This window comes from Pinus tabuliformis, chromosome X (assembly GCF_031772625.1).
Source record: "Pinus tabuliformis cultivar Carrire ecotype Pingquan chromosome X, CPIR1, whole genome shotgun sequence".
In the NCBI taxonomy this organism is placed as follows: Eukaryota; Viridiplantae; Streptophyta; class Pinopsida; order Pinales; family Pinaceae; genus Pinus; species Pinus tabuliformis.
In genome coordinates, this window is record NC_142308.1 from 1035222340 (window position 1) to 1035240173 (window position 17834).

Below are 17834 nucleotides of genomic sequence, written 5' to 3' on the forward strand. Positions count from 1 at the left end.
TTTATTTTTTAACGAGCATGAACTATGTGCTAAAACTGCTCGAGGCGGGTTTATTTTTTAACGAGCTTGAACCCTGCAGTAACACTGCTCGTGATAAGTTTGCATGCCCCTAGCATAACAACACAAATCGAGGTGCATGCCCCCCAAGCTTCATTGCATTCAACTCGGTGGTTGGAATGAAGGTTTAATTTTGAGATTTGGAAAGGGGATTGTTTCATTTTTTAATGAGGTTGACACAGTAAAAGAACTATCCTCATGACTCCTTGTTTCATTTTTTAACGAGGTTGACACGAGATAAGAACCGTCCTCGGAGTCCAAATCCATTAGATATAGAAGGTTTCATATTCCACTGTGGCCACTTCCGCCAGATTACTCGGACGCGGTAGGGCAAAAGTACCCATTAAGGCATGGTCTTTTAGGAGACCTACTCCGATATTTTGGAGTGAATGATTGCTTCCATGGATCATTGGAATGCTTCCAGTAACTTGAGAACCATTGGGGAGGAAGTTTTGCTGATCGACAATTGTAATCCCTCCCTAAAAGGGAAATGCAATCTTTCTGAAATAGGTCGACACAACTGCGGCCATGGAATATACCCAGGGCCTTCCCAGTAGGATGTTGTAATCGAGGTTTCCATCAATTACTTCAACATCAATTCCTACTGTTTTGCCCCCTAGTTCAACTTGCAAGTTACTTAAAATCCCATATGGAGTGTATGATCGTCCATCAAATGCTTTTATCATTGTTGAGGATCGCGACAAGGGTGGTGAACCTAAATTTTTCCAGCAACTCATCGACATAATACATGTAGATGCCCCCTCATCAATAATGGTTCGATGAATAGTTTTGTTGAGGGCTTTCACTTGAATAAGGAAAGCTAGTTGAGCTGGTTACTGAGGGTCATATCCTTTATGATTAAAGGCCACAAGATTGGAATCCATTGGGTCAATTTCACCTATTGTTGATAATAAAGCTTGCTTTTGGGAGAGGCAATTTTGCGGTACCTCAAGCGTCGACATAGCGGACGGCGATTGGGTCAGGTCCTCTATTATATTATAATTATGTGCTATTTTTGCACGAGGATTAAATGTCGACTTGTATACTACTCCCTTTGGCGACTTTATCATTTGTTCAGGAATGGTGGGTGGCACAACTTTGGTCAAAGTTGTTGTCGAACTACTAGGTTGTTCATTAGCCTTGTTATTCGACACCTGTGGATTCCCGTAATCTTTATTCCTTGCCAAAGCATCATTTTGCTGCTTTGAGATAGACAACATAAGCACTTGGGATCGGGAAGCATTTTGATTAGCAACCAATTTGGTTCCCGGGCTTGGAAACGGATCAGTCAATACTACTGAGGTTTTTGAACTCTTAAAGAGTTTCTTAACTTCAGCTATATGTGGACAATCTCTCGTCCAATGATCCTCATCGCATATATGACACCCCGCAGGGGGTTTTCCTTTTCTCCCTTTCTTTTTCTTCTTGCCCCCTGGTTGCTTCAGTTGTTTGCCCTTGTCGGTCGACACGGCATTTACTTCCGAGGCAAGAAGTTCCTCATTTGCATTTTGATTGGAAATCTTACGGGCCTTTTTAGATGTAGCCTTTGTCGATTTCGTGTCTGTCGCGCCAATCACGCCATCGATGGCATGAGAGTCATTGTTTGATTTAGGAGGAGGAGGAATTGAGAATTCTGGTCTAGGGGCGTCAGGTATTTTGTCGTAGAGCGTGCCAGACTGAGTATAGACCAAGTCCAGATATTGCGCACGAGCGATGACTTTCTCTTCCGTTACGACTCCCCCCTTTGCCACATCTTCCGTGATTGTAGGAAGTAAGGATTTGATAAACCATTCAGCTAATAGCTGATCGGGAACGTACGTTTTTACCATCCTACGACGACGTCGCCACTCATGTATATGATCAGATATGTGAGTGGCCGTTGTCTGTTTGAAGTTGGTTAGGAGTTCCATTCCCGTTTCATACCTTATCGGTAATTGAAAATGGGTTAAGAAAGTCGTGGCTAAGGTACTGAAGTTGTCGAACGAAGCTCTAGGCAATTCAATATACCTTTTTGCTGTTGGACCAGTTAACGTCCTCTGAAAAAGGCGAAGCCTAATCAAATCATTGTTTAGGGTGTTTGATGAACACCAAAGATGAAATGTCATCAAATGATTCGACGGATCTTCACCCGGATTTCCATTAAATTTAGGAATATCTGACGGAAGTTTATGCGGAATCGCTGGCCACCAAGGGGCATAAGCAATTGGATCATTCGTCAGCCAGTTTAGATCTAGTAATTCTAGAGTTGCTACAAAGGGCAACTGTTGATTCAGGTTAGGCGAAGCATACCCAGGATAAGATGGAATCGCCTGAGCAGTGGGTCTTTGCATACCAGCATAATGTATTTGATGCTGGCAACTTTGACAAGGTTGATGGGCATAACCATTATAATATGGTTGTTGATAACCACTTTGAAAATGCGATTGCCCATTACTTACAAAGACTTGTTGCTCAGGTCTTTGATATGATTGCTGGAATGGGGGTTGTTGAGTTTGAACCAGCTCTGGTTGTTGAACCATTTGCTGTTGACCAATACTAGATGATCGACCAAGATGAGGAGTCACAGTACTTGTTTGATCCCGAGTCGCTCCAGATAAGGAGGCACTAACCTGAGGTTGTGATTGAGTCGTTGAGACAAGAGGCTGTTGTATTGCAACCTGAGGCTGTTGGGGTTGACCTACAACAGGTAGCGCTTGTATTTGCGACGCAGTCACCATAGCAGGTATAGTGGGAATATTTGACACAGGGTGGACTGGTTGCATTGAATATACAACCCTTGGTTGTTGAGGCAGTATTGGTACCCAACCGCTGGATGTAATTCCAGTTTGACCTGAACTTTGTTGTAAACTCCCATATGGTTGTTCTCCGGGAGGGAACAATGAAAAGGCATACTGCCCTCCATATGGTGGCAATCCAGTACTTAAAGGGTAGATTGGCCTTTGAAGACATATTGGATCAATTTGTTGAGTTTCAACATAAGAAATACCAGATGATAATCCGGATGAAGAAATAGGAACTAACCATGTCATCGAAACAGTCTCTGATTGGACTCCAGCTTGTTGTTGACAATTTGCCGGGACAGATGGTATACCAGCGAACATCGTTGGAGTAGCAGTAGGAGGTTCTGCCGCTACTGCGTTGGATGACACAGTCCTGGATGTCGACGGTTGTTCAGACATATTTAGTCTATCCAAAAGATTTTCTAGCGATTCTACAAGAACTTGCGATGAAAAGAGACTAACTTCGAAGACCAACGAGGGAAAGGTGATGATTATTCCGTTTAAAATAAATTTTAACGACGCTTAGACACAACTTGCTTTTTCAATTTTAAAGAGTCGAGAAAAAGCTAAAGATGACTCTAGTCTCCTTCGACGTTTTAACGAGCCCGAAGTGACAAATGCTCGGATGGACTTTTTCCGTTATAGAGTCTGAAAAAGGCCAAAAGGAACTGCTCTGGAGTTATAGGTAGAGCGTGTGCCAAACTTTTCGCAAAACCGCAGAATACTTTTTAAGGTACGGGCGGTCAATCTTCCTGAATGCTGTGTTCAGTGCATTGCGACTAGTAGGGCAGCCAACACGGCTTCCTAAGGATAAAGGTTTTATGCCTATAGGGGTCTCCCAATATATACTCGACGGTACGTGGGAGCACAATTCGTACTGGCGCTATCGTCCCTCAAGAGGAATCACCCACCATCAGCGAGATCGACAGTCACCAGGCTTTACGACGCTGGAACACGTCTCTAGCCTAGACCTCTATGTTGTGCGTTAAGTTACAAAGCGTTGTTAAGTTCATTCAATTTATTTTAGGTTGATCTTTTTAGAAGTTTGCCTTTTGAGGTTCACCATGAGATGTATGATACAATTCCTAAATGCAGTCTAAAGATGATAAGCAAGCTTTATCTCTTTTTCAACAATGAAAATCCTAGCTACAAAGGGAAAAGAAAGACACCATCTTTTCTCAAAAAGCAATCAGCACACTCTAATACACTTTTCCTAAATCAAGCATGCAAACTATCAAGATGCAAATGCACAATGCAGGTGTTTGTTTTCTGCTCTCTTAATATTGATGCCTAAAAAGAAAGCTTTTTGTACAACTTTGAATTTGCTTTTAAATGACAAATACAAACAAGTTTACTTTTTCGAAATCAGAAAGGGTAGAAGAGATTACAACACTTAACGATTTTCGAAATGAATACTTGTTTTGACACTCAAAAGAGACAAACTCAAACCAAAAGCAAAAATGAATGTATAACCAACTGTAAACAGCCAATGAACTCTCTCCTAAGATAAAAATCAACAGATCTGAATCAAGGGCTACAGGTCGACTATTTCACTCTTGCAAAGGAAAACTGTAAATGACGCCACAAACACATAAAAACAATCACAGTCTTTTTGTACAAAAGGAGGTGGAATTAAAGCAGAGAAAAGGAGCTTCAGATAGGTATACTGACTGATAACAGGCTGCAAAAAAACAGAGATAAAACTGAGCTAAAAGAAACAGAGAACCACAGCTGCACAAGGCAAAGACTGATCAGCGCACTCTCAACACAGAGGTTTTGACATTCAGTGCAGGTAGCCTTCACGGGACCTGTGTTGAAATGCAGAACCTCTTCACAGAGTCTGCGCTGAAGCAGAAACGAGAGTTGTTTCTAGGTTCTGGGTTACGGTTTGTAGTTAAATCAGCAGTTTTTGGCCGGATCAAAGCTATCAATTAGGTACAATCAAAGGGATGATTTGAAGGAGGGCTAAGATCTATCACAAAGGATCATCAAATCATTTGTGAGTCCATTGTTCAGATCATAGATAAATCCAGTGATTGGATCAAAGCAGCAGCTGTCTACTTTGCATCTGAAAATAGCAGATGCAGTTCGATTGCTGCTCTTGAGTCTATGAAACAAACAATGATAGAGACACAAATAAAATGACTAAACAGATCTCCCCAGTGGAGTCGCCAATTTGTTGTGGGGAAAAATGCCTATGCAGGACGATCCTATCCACCTAAGGTGTGACAGTGCCTTAGCAACAAACAGAAACAACTATTCTAGTATTCTTCCTTTATGAATTAAGAATGAAGAGAGATGGATGGACTAACCGGTGTCTTCCGTTTGTCCCTCGATCCGGTTTCTCTCCTCTTTGAGAGTTCCCAGCCACTTGCCTTCTCGCTCGCCCAGCTTCAACGGGTTTCTGCAAGATCACAAGAAGAGAACACTACACAAAGACATAGATTCATATTCATAACTAGTTCAGGATTAGAAATAAACTAAACATACTAATGCAATCATACATCAAAGATACATCAGTATATAGGAGAAACCAAGATAGCTTTATTGATGAATAACAAGGTTCAGGAAGAGATACAACCTAGAGGGCTCCAATCCAGCATCTCCTCCCCAGCAAATGAAATTCCTATCTTCACCTTCCTTCAAAGCATTAAGCACCCAATGATTCCAGTCTCAAACCAACAGCAGTTCTTTGCAATAACAAAATTCCAGCCTCTAGATCTCATGGAGGAGAGATCCATATATAGATGTTTGGAGAGAGGATGAGTCAGCTTGAGATCTGACTAGTGTCCTCTCCCTCTGTCAGTTCTTGCTTCCACTTGGAGACTAAGAGCCTCTTACTCATCACTAGTCGAATTCCTTGAGGCAAGTGTCATTGGAGAAGATTCTGGAAGCTTCCAGGGTCTTTCCACCTCGTTGAATGAACTTGCCATTTGTCACTTCCCGCTCAGCGCACCCTGGTAGTGCTTCTACCTGCGTTGCAGTGCACCTAGCCAGTGCAATCTCTGCATTTCAGCGCAGACAGCTAGTGGAGCCTCTGAATTGATCCTGAATTGACTTGTTTTTTAGCAGTTTCTGGTGGAGAACTTCTGTGAATTGCTGTGGTTTGTTAGCCTTGTTCCTCTAAGGGTAGGAACAACATGTTTAGGGACTTTGGATCCCTTAGATTATGGACATTTCATGCTTATAGCTGTAAGGCACAAAAATGTCTATCACAACGTGCCCACCCACAGGCATTGTCAGGGGGCCTTTTTGCCCCAGGTGGGCATGCCCATGGCCAGGTGCACCTGCCCGCATGCACATGCACGACACGACACTAAGGCACAACAACCCCCTAGCAGGCAGGGGGTCGATTCTGAGAATCGTCCCTTAGACATGCAAGGAGTCAATTCTTAGAATCGACCCCTGGCTTACCAAGGAATCGGGGACAAATGATTTTTTTTATTCCCTATATGAACCTAACATCCATCTTGTCATGGGGGTCGATGTTCATGTTTCTAGTCTTTTTTCGTTTTTAGATTTTGTTTCATTTTGTTTGTTTACTTAAGCTATTGGTTTTTTTGTAATTTATTGATTTATATATGTGTATATTTTTTGCAGGAAAATGACATCAAGGAATATTTTTGTGAATCTTTCTGGACCAAAGACTGCTAAAACTGGAGTTGGATCCTCAAAAAATATTGTTGAATGAACCCGAGCTAAGCTAATAACTACAAATCTAGCAAATGCCTCAAAGGTTAAGAAGTTGATTTCTTACTAGAAGAAATCACAAGAAGTGAAGCATACAAAACTTATATGGTTCATGAAAGATAGAGAAGGCAAACAACATCTACAGATATATCTATATGTTGATATCCCTAACGATAATGGAAGTTATGAGGTGTTGGGAAAAATACTAGACATGTGTTTGATACCAGATACTGAAGTTGTTTATGTACTTACAAAACCACCCAAGTCACATGACAAGATTAAATATCAGTTTGCATTATCAATGTATGACATGACAGATGATTCTACAAAGATGTGTAAACAAATAATAAATGAGATTGCACAAGATATGGTAAGTATTTGTATTTATATTTATGTGTTTTGCATTATTGTAACTGTATCATTATATCTTTTATAACTTAGTTTTTATTGACATGTGATATTTTGTTTGACAAAATTTTATTGAAAATCTTTCAATTATGTTGGGAGGAATTTATTTTATAGATCAAGATATTATGAATGTTGTCAGCAATTTCTACTCAGGGTCAGAAGAAGATATGACAAACAAGCAAAAAAGGGTAATTCATTATGCTACAAAACTACATCTAAGGGATGAACAAAGAATGCCTATAGTGGATACATCTAGCAAAGGTAGACATGTTACTTTTGAAGAGGAGGAAGTTGAAACTGAAGCTGAAGAATATGTTGCTATTACTGAGGATGAGATTAGAATTGATGTTAGGAAGGAGAAGAGCCATAAAAGACCAAAAGCAAAAATGCCCCGATGGTTTCTACACGACAGATGACAAATATAAATTTTAAATTCAAGGCATGTGCCCTCCTTATATAAAATAATTTATATCTTGTAAAGAGACAAAATAAATAATTGAAAGTAAGTAAATCTAATTACTTTTTATGCATATTTCAATATGTATATGAAGTAAAATATTTCAATATGCAAAGAGAGTTTTAATTGTATTGATATTAATTATTTAATTTAGGATATAGGGAGATGTGTAGTCCTTTAATATATATTTATATCAATTAAAATATTTCAATATGCAAAGCGAATTGTATTGATACTAATTATTTAATTTAGGATATGAGGGAGATGTGTAGTCCCTTGAATATTCAATATGAAATTGACATATAATATTTTTAAAATATATTAATAAAAAAATTCATATTGCATGAATATATATTTTCTATTTCCCAATAAAAATGTTGTTTATTTAATAATAATAATAATAACGTTTTAATGTATATAATGTGGGAAGTAATAAGATATTTCATTATTCAAATTGAATAAAATATTTCAAAGTCAACTATGTATATACTATATAAATCAATTAAAAAATAAAATAATTTTTATGGTTAATAAAACTTCAAAATCTAATTATGTATATATTATATACATAGACAATCATAGACTTCCTAAGCTAGCTTTAAATTCCAGCCAAAACCACCTAAGGCTCAATCGGGGGTGGCATAAAGACACAAGGGCCTAGTTAAACTATTGGGAGATCAACAAGAATGATGCATTGCAAAACATAAATAACATTAAAGATATTGTTACTTCTAAGTTCAAAGAAAAAATGTGGTGTGAGGCATAAAGACACAAGGGCCTAGTTAAACTATTGGGAGATCAACAAGAATGATGCATTGCAAAACATAAATAACCTAAAAGATATTGTTACTTCTAAGTTCAAAGAAAAAATGTGGTGTGAGAAAGATTTAGCGGTTAAAAGAAAATTAAGTTATTATAAGAAGGTCATCAACCCCACCCTAGAAGATCAAAAGTATCTCTCTATTTTAACTAGCTCAAAGAAAAAAATTAATATAGCAAAGATTAGAACGAATTCTCATGAGCTCCATAGTGAAACAGGTCGTTGGGCAGTTCCTAAAACGCCATGGATAGAAAGGATCTGCCATATATGTGAGAATAGGAACATGAGGATGAAAACCACTTCCTCTTAGAGTGCCCCGTGTACAACCACATTAGATCTTAGTTTCACAATCTTTGTTACAATCAAGCTTTTTGAGCATATGAATAAAATCTTAAATCAAAATAAATAATTTGTTTCTTTAGGTCTGATAGACCAATGTTTAGTCTTAACAGACGTTAACCACCACCACCATCATCATTATACATCAATTACAAAATAAAATAAACTTTATAGTTAAAAAAATAAATTAATCTTCATAGTTAAAATATTTTATAGTAAAATGACATTTTATTAGCATGCTAGTAAAAAGGACCTGCAGAATTCTCTGTTTATCCTAGCAAGTTGACCGATACGGTTGACAGATAGATAGATATATATATATATATATGGCCTGATTTGGGAAAAAAAATTACGAGTGACTATGTCAACACTTGCACCCGTTTTCCAACCCTTTTCTAGACGCTCATTTGAGTCGATAAATTAATATATAGTTTCACTGGCATCTCAAGCTTCTAACCCCTTACCATTTTGAGCTCACACGAGCTGCTTCTGAAAAAGTTTTGCTTTTGTCCTCCAATTGTACTATCAAATCCAAAGATCTGAATCCGTTTGGAGTGCAAATGTGGTTTGGACTCGGAAAAAACATGGGAACGTATGCCCCAGCTCTGTTTGGTATATGGGTATTGGCTGTGACTTCTTTCTTCTGTATTTACGGCCCCGCCAATTCTCACTCTCTGATGATAAAACCGAATGATCCATCAACCTACAGTCGCTTTAATGAGATAAAGGAGGAGTGTAGCTCTGTTTTAGCAGAGGCTTCAGTGCTGCATCCAGAGCAGAACCGAAGGTATAGGATTGAGAAGGAGCTCTCTTTTGTAAATGGGGACTGGAATCAACACAATGGCTCTGCTCCTCTTCTGCCATTCACCACAAGTGAGTCCAATCACAGGGGACCATTTACGAGAAGAAACTCCAATTACATCGTCCCTGGAAACAATTCGCCTATCAATCTGGTTTCATTCTTGATTACAGATGTGGATCTAAAGAAGGTCTCTGGAAAAATGGTGAATGTGAGTGGGATTTTACAGTTGGCCACATCCAGAGCACAAGGCTTCTCCTTCAGGGATATGGGACGCCAAGACTTTAATATTCGTCCTGGTTTTACTTCTCTTACGATTCATCTTGAAGGAGTCTACTTAGAAGAATTGAAAAACTCAAAAGAAGAGCGGTTGTTGTGTATGCTGGGCAGTACCAATTTCCCTGCCCGTGGGAATAATGCTGCAGATCCTTGGGATTGGTTGAATAAATCAAAGTTACAGCCCCCCACTCTGCTAAAAGACGATAGAATTTTGCTGCGATTGCGCTATCCGAGCAAGGTTTCTCTGACTAACAGGGAGATTCGAGGAACACTGACAAGCCTCAATCCGCACTCCAATTCAAGTTATTTTGATGAAATTGACATCTCTTCACTATTATTGGCTACTGATAGGAATTATGAATTTGACTCTGAGAACTTGGTGGCAAATGCTTGTGCTCCTCACCAAGATCCAGACAATTTCCAGTCAAAAGGCATCAAAGTATATCGAGGGAAGCAATTCTGTTCAGCTATAAAGGATATGATGTATGTTTCGGTTTTGGACGTGGTTCCCAATTGGCAGTGCAATGGCACAGATGCCTATTGTAGCAAGTTGGGCCCATTCATTATGGATAATAAAGTTCATGAAACTAATGGCAGTTTTGATGATACAACGCTTTGTATGCAAAATTTGAAGTGTACGGGGTTATCTGATTCAGGTATTGCAAATGTTAGTGCGGTTTTTCGAGCCGTGCCTCCTTCACAGAATCGGTATTTGGCATGTAAAAGATCAGGCGTTAATGACTTAACGTTGACTGCAGAGGGTAAATGGGACTCATCTTCTGGTCAGTTGTGTATGGTGGGATGCCTTGGATCCATCAAGAATCACAGTGCTTGTAATTCACGAATCTGCATTTACATCCCCCTTTCACTCTCAATCAAGCAAAGAAGTGTAATTGTTGGCAGCATTTTCAGCATTGAGAACAGTACAAATTCCTTCCCTCCACTTTCATTTGATCTCTCATTTGAGCTGATACATCCTCGACCTGTGCCACAGGATCTGTTCAACAATATATCATACGAATACAACAAGACCAAATTGGCCCAAATGGAGAGAGATGAGATTGGTGTTTTTGGCAAATTGTTCTTCAAGTATCCCCAGAAGGATTTGGGCAAGACAAGACGTAGTTTTTCTGTTCTTAGCCGGGATCTCTCAGTGAAGTCACCAGTTTTCCAGTTTTCCAGAGGCAATTTTGTCATGAACGTCATAAGTTTGGATGTTATAGCCATCGAGGAATTTGTGGGAGTTGGTTGGGACCAGGCCTCAAACACTTCTTTCATATCTGAGAAGGTTCGGGAATCGCCTCATTCAAAAGGACCTGACGAGGAGAAGTCCTTGAAAGTTGCTGCACAGCTGAAACTGAAAGGCAATTTTTCAAAGCTTTTTCTTGAGGGTTTCTATGATCCAAGGGTGGGTAAAATGCACCTTATAGGATGCAGGGATGTTCGAAGGGATTTTCGAGCTCCATGGTGGAGAATTTTGCATGAAACAGGGGATCTGCAGGATGGTTTTGATTGTCTCATTGAAGTGGAAGTGGAATATCCACCTACAAATGCCTGGTGGTTCAGAAATCCAACCGTGAAGCTTTCCATGAAAAGTCAACGAACTGTTGACGACCCACTTTTTTTCAAGGAGATGAAAATCGAGACTCTTCCCATTCTATATCAGAGGCAGAGGGAAGAGATCATTTCTCGCATAAGTGTAGAACTCATGTTACGTATATTGACACTATTCATGATGATTGGGTGCATTGTGAGCCAATTATTCTACAGTCGAGAGAAGACAGAAGTCTCTCCATACATCTCTCTTGTCATGCTGGGCGTTCAGGCCATTGGATACAGTATTCCTCTCATAACAGGTGCAGAGGCCTTGTTCAAAAGTATGAAATCTAAGCCGGGGTATAATCATTTCACTGCTCCGATTCAGAGCGGAGGGTCTGAGAAGATTGAGTACATGGTTAAACTGCTAGTGTTGATTGCATGTCTATTGACACTAAGACTGTGCCAAAAGGTTTGGAAATCTCGTATTCGATTGCTGACAAGGAGTCCTTCAGAGCCATGGAGAGTCCCGAGCGATAAACGAGTGCTTGCTATTTCCTCTGCTATACATGCTATGGGTTTTTTAATTGTGCTGATTGTTCATAACTTGAAGACCAGTAGCCGCCCAATTCAGTCCTCACCCTATCTGTATTCAGCACGCCATGCGTACAACCAAGTTGACTGGGAGACTGAGCTCCAGGAGTATGTGGGTCTGGTACAGGATTTCTTCCTGCTTCCTCAAATTATCGGTAATACTCTTTGGCATTTTGAACGTAAACCACTTAGGAAACTATATTACATTGGTATCACTGTTCTGCGGCTCCTTCCTCACATCTATGATTACTTTATACCTCCAGTTTTTAATCCTTACTTGGAAGATGTATATGAATTTGCAAATCCTGGCTCAGATTTTTATTCCAAGTTTGGAGATATTGCTATCCCTGTGACTGCTGTGGTGCTTGCAATTGTGATTTTCATCCAGCAAAGATGGAATAAGCATGCGCTGAGTCAGGCATTGAGATTGATATCAACTAAGATGACATTGCCTGCAACACGGACGTATGGGAGGCTGCCATCAGAGATATCTGAAACTGAACTTATTTCTGGTTGCACAGAGAAGCTAGGTGTATTGGATGAATGAGGAGAATCAACTTAGGTTGATAAATAAATGAAGTTTAGATCCATAATGTAAGAAAAGAAAATTCAGAAAAAAGGGACAACCACCATTATATGTTTAAAATAAATAGGAGTAATCAGTTTAACTACCAGTGATAGGAGATTCCAAACTTAGTAGACTTGATAAATGGAAAATCTAGTTCAACTAGAAAATTTAGTTCTTGTTATGGATAGAAAAGAGAGCTAACAGCCATTTCTCATCTCCTCGTCTCTTTCCTTCTAGCATGTATTCAGGGGACTTAACGGCAATGTTGGCCATTTATTAAAAGAAGCATCAAGGGTCTGGGAAGTACAGTGGAGGTGTCTGAGATCAGATGGAAATAAATGTTCTCTCTCCATATATTTCTCATTATGTTGAATACAACTGTTAAGCAGACAAATGTTCTTCTTTTGTGTCTGTGGTTTAAACCCAGCTTTCTATGAAGAGTGCGATACATTTCTCATTATGTTGAATACAACAACTGTTTAGTAGATAAGTGTTGTTTTAATTTCTTTTGTATCTGTGTTCTAAACGCAGCTTTGTATGAAGAGTGTGAAGAGACCTAAAGCCTGACTATAAACAGTGATGGGATAAAGGGAAAATGAGTGAAGCAGTTTCTGTATTGTTGCTTAAACAGTAAACATTTTTTTGCTTTTTGAGAGTGCTGAAGATGGCACTGCATAAATGTATCTTTGGTTTTATCTTGATATATATGCGTTTGTTTATATATAGAGAGAGAGATTTCTGATGTTTAAACACTCAAGGGTTCAATGTGTACAGGTTATGAAGAATTTAATTAATATTGAAATGGCTGTTCTATTGCCAGAATGAAAAGTGAAAAGTGCTATTATTGACAGTTTGATTTTAAAGGTTATATAACAACCTAGAACTAGATGAAATTGCTGTTCAGGACTTCTATGATTGCTGGTGTAATGGCATGTAAACAGTTTGCCCTTGCTTTATGAGAGGAAATTTTATTCCATGATTGTTAGATCAGTGATAATTCTATAGGGTTTTTTTTTCATCTAATAAACTGGGCTGGGCTCAGCTTAGTGACATGAAAAAGAAAAGAAGAAAAATAAATATTCATTGGAAGAAAACATGACAATCTATTTCAATTTATGCTGAAGATTGGACATTTTTTTGGTTCTTGTTTTCTCTTTGGATTATGCATTCACTGTTTGGGGATTAAATGTAATGCCATAAGATATGACCATGATAACTTGTCTTAGCTGATCAGACTGGTTTTTTGCAAATTATTTGCATTTTATTCTTTTATTAGAATAGAAAGAAGAAGAAGAAAGAAAGAAATTATTTTAACGTCCACGAGGCTAAAGATATATATCTCATATAAGAAATTATTTTAACGTCCACGAGGCTAAAGATATATATCTCATATCATACAAAAAATCATATCATACAAAAAATCAAATACGTACTGAGAAAAGGAAATGTTCTCTTATTGCAATATGTCAAAATAAAATACAATTTTAACATTTTTGGGTGCCTTGAAGAGTACAATTGATTATTTATTAATTGCATCCTGTAATAAAAACTGCATCTAATTATCAAGTGGCGATTTTTTGTTTAGTAGTGCCTCTTCATATTTGCTCAGCTTGTTTAATGCTTATTCAAATTAAGAATACTGTCCACTGTAGCTTTTTAAAGTTTATTAGTTCCAAATCCAAAATTTATCATAAACCTGGTATGTTGTTGGGGTTTTTGTTTTTAAGGTGTGTTGGAGTTACTAATAAATTCAAATGTATCCATGGAATATTACAGCAATGAGATCCGCTTTCTGTCCATAACCAGTGTCAATGACTAAGACAATATTGTTGAGACTATAGGTAAGCCATTGAATAATTCCTGTTATTTTCCATGATAATTAATCATTCTGCCTTTTCCCCTCTTTGACTTAATGTATCGGGTTTATCCCTCAAGCCACAAGAATCCATTATTTCATAATGTCAAATCATTTATTCGTTAACACTCATCAAATAATAAATACCTAATAAGATAATCACTCATCTAATAATATTTAGATAATAAGATAATAACAATCTCTATGCTGTTCAAAATCAATGGAGTAATTAAAAATCTTATTCAATTTTAAAATGAAATTAATTAAAAAAATTACATAATTAATAATTAACTTTCATGGAATATTGCAGATTATTTTATTAGTATACACAAATCAAAAGTGTCTATAAGCATGTTTATTCTGGAATAGAGTTTTTAAAATTTTAATTTAATTATCAATAATTATTAAGTGGATGATAGGGATTTAACCTCCACTAAATGCTACAGATTATTCTTAGTAGTATACCCAAATCAAAGGTTAAGACTTATCTTCAAAATAATTATGCATTTTTTCCCTTTTTATTAAATTGATTAGTTAAAAGAAATGTTATATGAATAAGTGTGATATGAAGTGGATTATGGCTCTTTGGACATGTGGTATTGATGAGTCATGGTATTGCAACTAAATCTATTTACATACTAAGAATCAACATGGTAAAGTGGGAGTAAATCTCCTTAGAATCTTATTTTATATATATATATATATATATATATATATACATATACATATACATATACATATACATATACATATATTGTTAAGTTTGGCACGACCTTTCATTTTCTATTTATAATCGGCAAATTTACACCACATAGGTTGGCTAAGTGGCCTCAACTTGCCCAGTGGGAAACCAAGTCTGTTGGCCACCTATCCTCATTGTAAGCCATCCAAAAAAAATAAAGTTTCAATCTTTCTAACCAAGATATGTATGTCTCTGTTTCATGACCAGACTCTATATGTCTAGCTATCCTTAAACATGCATGACGTAAAGTAAATGCTAACTGCATATAAAACAAAAAGAAACAAGGTAAACTGACTAGCCCTTCTGCTCTTCCGATGTCGATTCCATAGGTGTCAGATCCTTGACAGTTGCTCTAGGCATCTCAGTCAATTATATGATGCATGGAATGTGCCTTTGAATTTTGTCCAATCTAATGTCCTACTTATGGAGTTGAAACTGAATTCTCTACAGATCCTATTTGTAACTCAACATGCCTTGGAGAGAGAGTGCCATCCCCACTGAGATCTATTCCATGGCCTTCCCCAACAGGATTTTCATTAGCCAGTAGAGGTATAAAGTCTACTTGAATTGGGTTATCCTTCCTCTGGTATTCCCAGGGTCCAGGACTAGTGTCCTCCAATTCTCCATCTCCTCCTCTGTCTCACTACCTTGCTTGATTTCTTCTTCCCATTCTTCTAACAAATTCTGAATGCCTTCATCCGTTCCCTCTCGATATGCCACAATTGCTTCACTAATGTGATGCTCCACTGATTTCCTTCATCTGCGAGGTTCCGACATGCTCAGGTCCTTGGCCTTTCCAGACTCCTGGCCCTGTCTTCCTCGTCCCCGTCCTCTCGCTGGCCGAGCCATATCAGCACGGTTCGATACCTGTTCACAAGAAAGAGATGTTAACCGCAAGCATTGTAGCATATTACTGTCCTGGTTGGGATTGTCAATGTCGTCATTCTCCCCGTTCTTTGTCTTGTCCCATTTACGAGTAGAACTGGGGGCAGGGTGGGCAGTGAGCTAGCCTTGAGGCAGGGTCAGACTCCTTATCCCTTCTGGATTTTCACTCCTCCCTCTTCGTTGCCTCACATACTCAGTGTGGTTGACAAGCCCCTGCCAAGGCCATGCAAATGGGCTTAGCTTTAGCCTGGCCAGTTTTCTTCTGTGGTGTGCCATCCCATTCCCCTCTGCCTAGTAAGCCAAAACCATTCCTCTGCCCTTGTCATGCCTGTCCTCCCCCACAGGAATCCTAGATGGTCTCTTAACACAGTAATTATTCCTAGTTCCCCATAGCTTTCCATGGTTATGACTACTACTCCATCTACCAACCCAACATGTTAGCTACCCTTTGCTACCCTCAGCCTCCAATGTCGAGCGGCTACCTACCCATCCCCAATGACCAGCCCCTCTCAGCCCACAGTATGTGAAGCTTGGGATCCCAGTGCCACCCACAGTAAGGTCCTCATAGCCACAAGCCAAATTAAATCCCAACAGGCTCAAAATAAAGACTCAAAGCTAGACTAATGCAGCTCGATGCCTCCTCCAATCTCACTTTCATTTCCCCCAATTACCCTTCTCGAGTATCTCCCTCTCCCCCCAACAAGAATCAAACCAGGTCGACATTGCAAAGGAGGCGAAGAGCCAAGATACATACTCATTTCCGCTCCAAGGTTGATGTCGTTGTTGTCGTTACCTTCCTTCTCTATTGTTCCAGTTCCTTACTCCACAAGCCAAATTACAATTCTTACCCATTTGTTTCGCCTTAATTACTATGCATCCCACCTCGCCCTTGCCATCTTTGCCACCTTTCCCACCACCCTTGCATGTACTCATGCCAAGGGCCACTGTACCCATCGCTTTGAGCGTTTGGGGGCGGTGGTACGTAAATCACCTCTACTCATCATCACTACCTGCAAGCACTTCCATCTACCAGCACACACCTCGATCAAGGTTTATATATTATTATTATTTTAACTAGAATTTAAATTATAATTATAATTTAATTAATTTTTATGACTTCTTCTTCTTCTTCTTCTTTTTTTTTAGGAATGTATATTTCATGAAGTATGTGTTTTGTTGTTTATTATGGATTAGTGGCTTATGGGCATTTTACCAATCATTTGATTTATATAGTTGCACTATTTGATATATACAAACTTTTGAGAGGTCACATGTTTCAAAATGTAAACCTCTTTTGAAATGCAAAATTTGAAAAAAAAATTATACCTAAAAAGATTTAATTTCTTTGGTCGAATCTAACATATTAGATACTTTCATCTAATTTAATTTTTAAATGCGATATAACTAATAGACAACCTGACTTTTTTAGTTTAAATTTAACAATACAATTTTGACTCAAATTGTTTTGGGTTTCATATTGATTAAAATATATAATATTAAAATATTATATAAAAATTAAATTCCTAATATTTATTTATTAATTATTGATAATTAAATTAAAATTCTAAAATAAATAAATTTATTTATTTAATAGTAATGAAAATGTTTATGATAGATTTTTCGGCGAAAATCACATGAGAAATCATTTGTCGACGAGTTTCGAACCAACCAGTGTGGTTCATCGTGAGGTTGGTTGGTTCGAAACTCGTCGACAAATGGTTTTTCATGTGATTTTCGCCAAAAAATCTATCATAAACTTGTTATGGATCACAGAAGCCTCAACTCAGTAATGAAAATGGTTAGCCCTCGCACAAGAATTAGTAGCAAAATCATAGGTGGGAGAACTAGTGGCAGAATCGTAGGTGGGAAAAGCCGTACTGAGATAGGTTGGTTTGCTGAATGGTCGCTATGTTTTTTTCTTCCAAAAAAATGAAAAAAAAAAAATGAGAATTTCTTGTTTTTAGAGCCTGGTTATATTGTCATTCTTAATATTTTATCGTGTTTATGGCTATCAGTGTCTCGAAT

At 38.2% G+C, this 17834-nt stretch overlaps 1 protein-coding gene across 1 annotated transcript; it reads left to right on the forward strand.

Annotated features, from left to right (window-relative positions):
* The first annotated feature begins 9135 nt into the window (after nt 1-9135).
* Nucleotides 9136-12306, forward strand: LOC149143296 (uncharacterized). The gene has a single exon (XM_089451760.1). The coding sequence runs from the start codon at nt 9136-9138 to the stop codon at nt 12304-12306; it is 3171 nt and encodes a 1056-aa protein (XP_089307886.1).
* The last annotated feature ends 5528 nt before the right edge of the window (nt 12307-17834 follow it).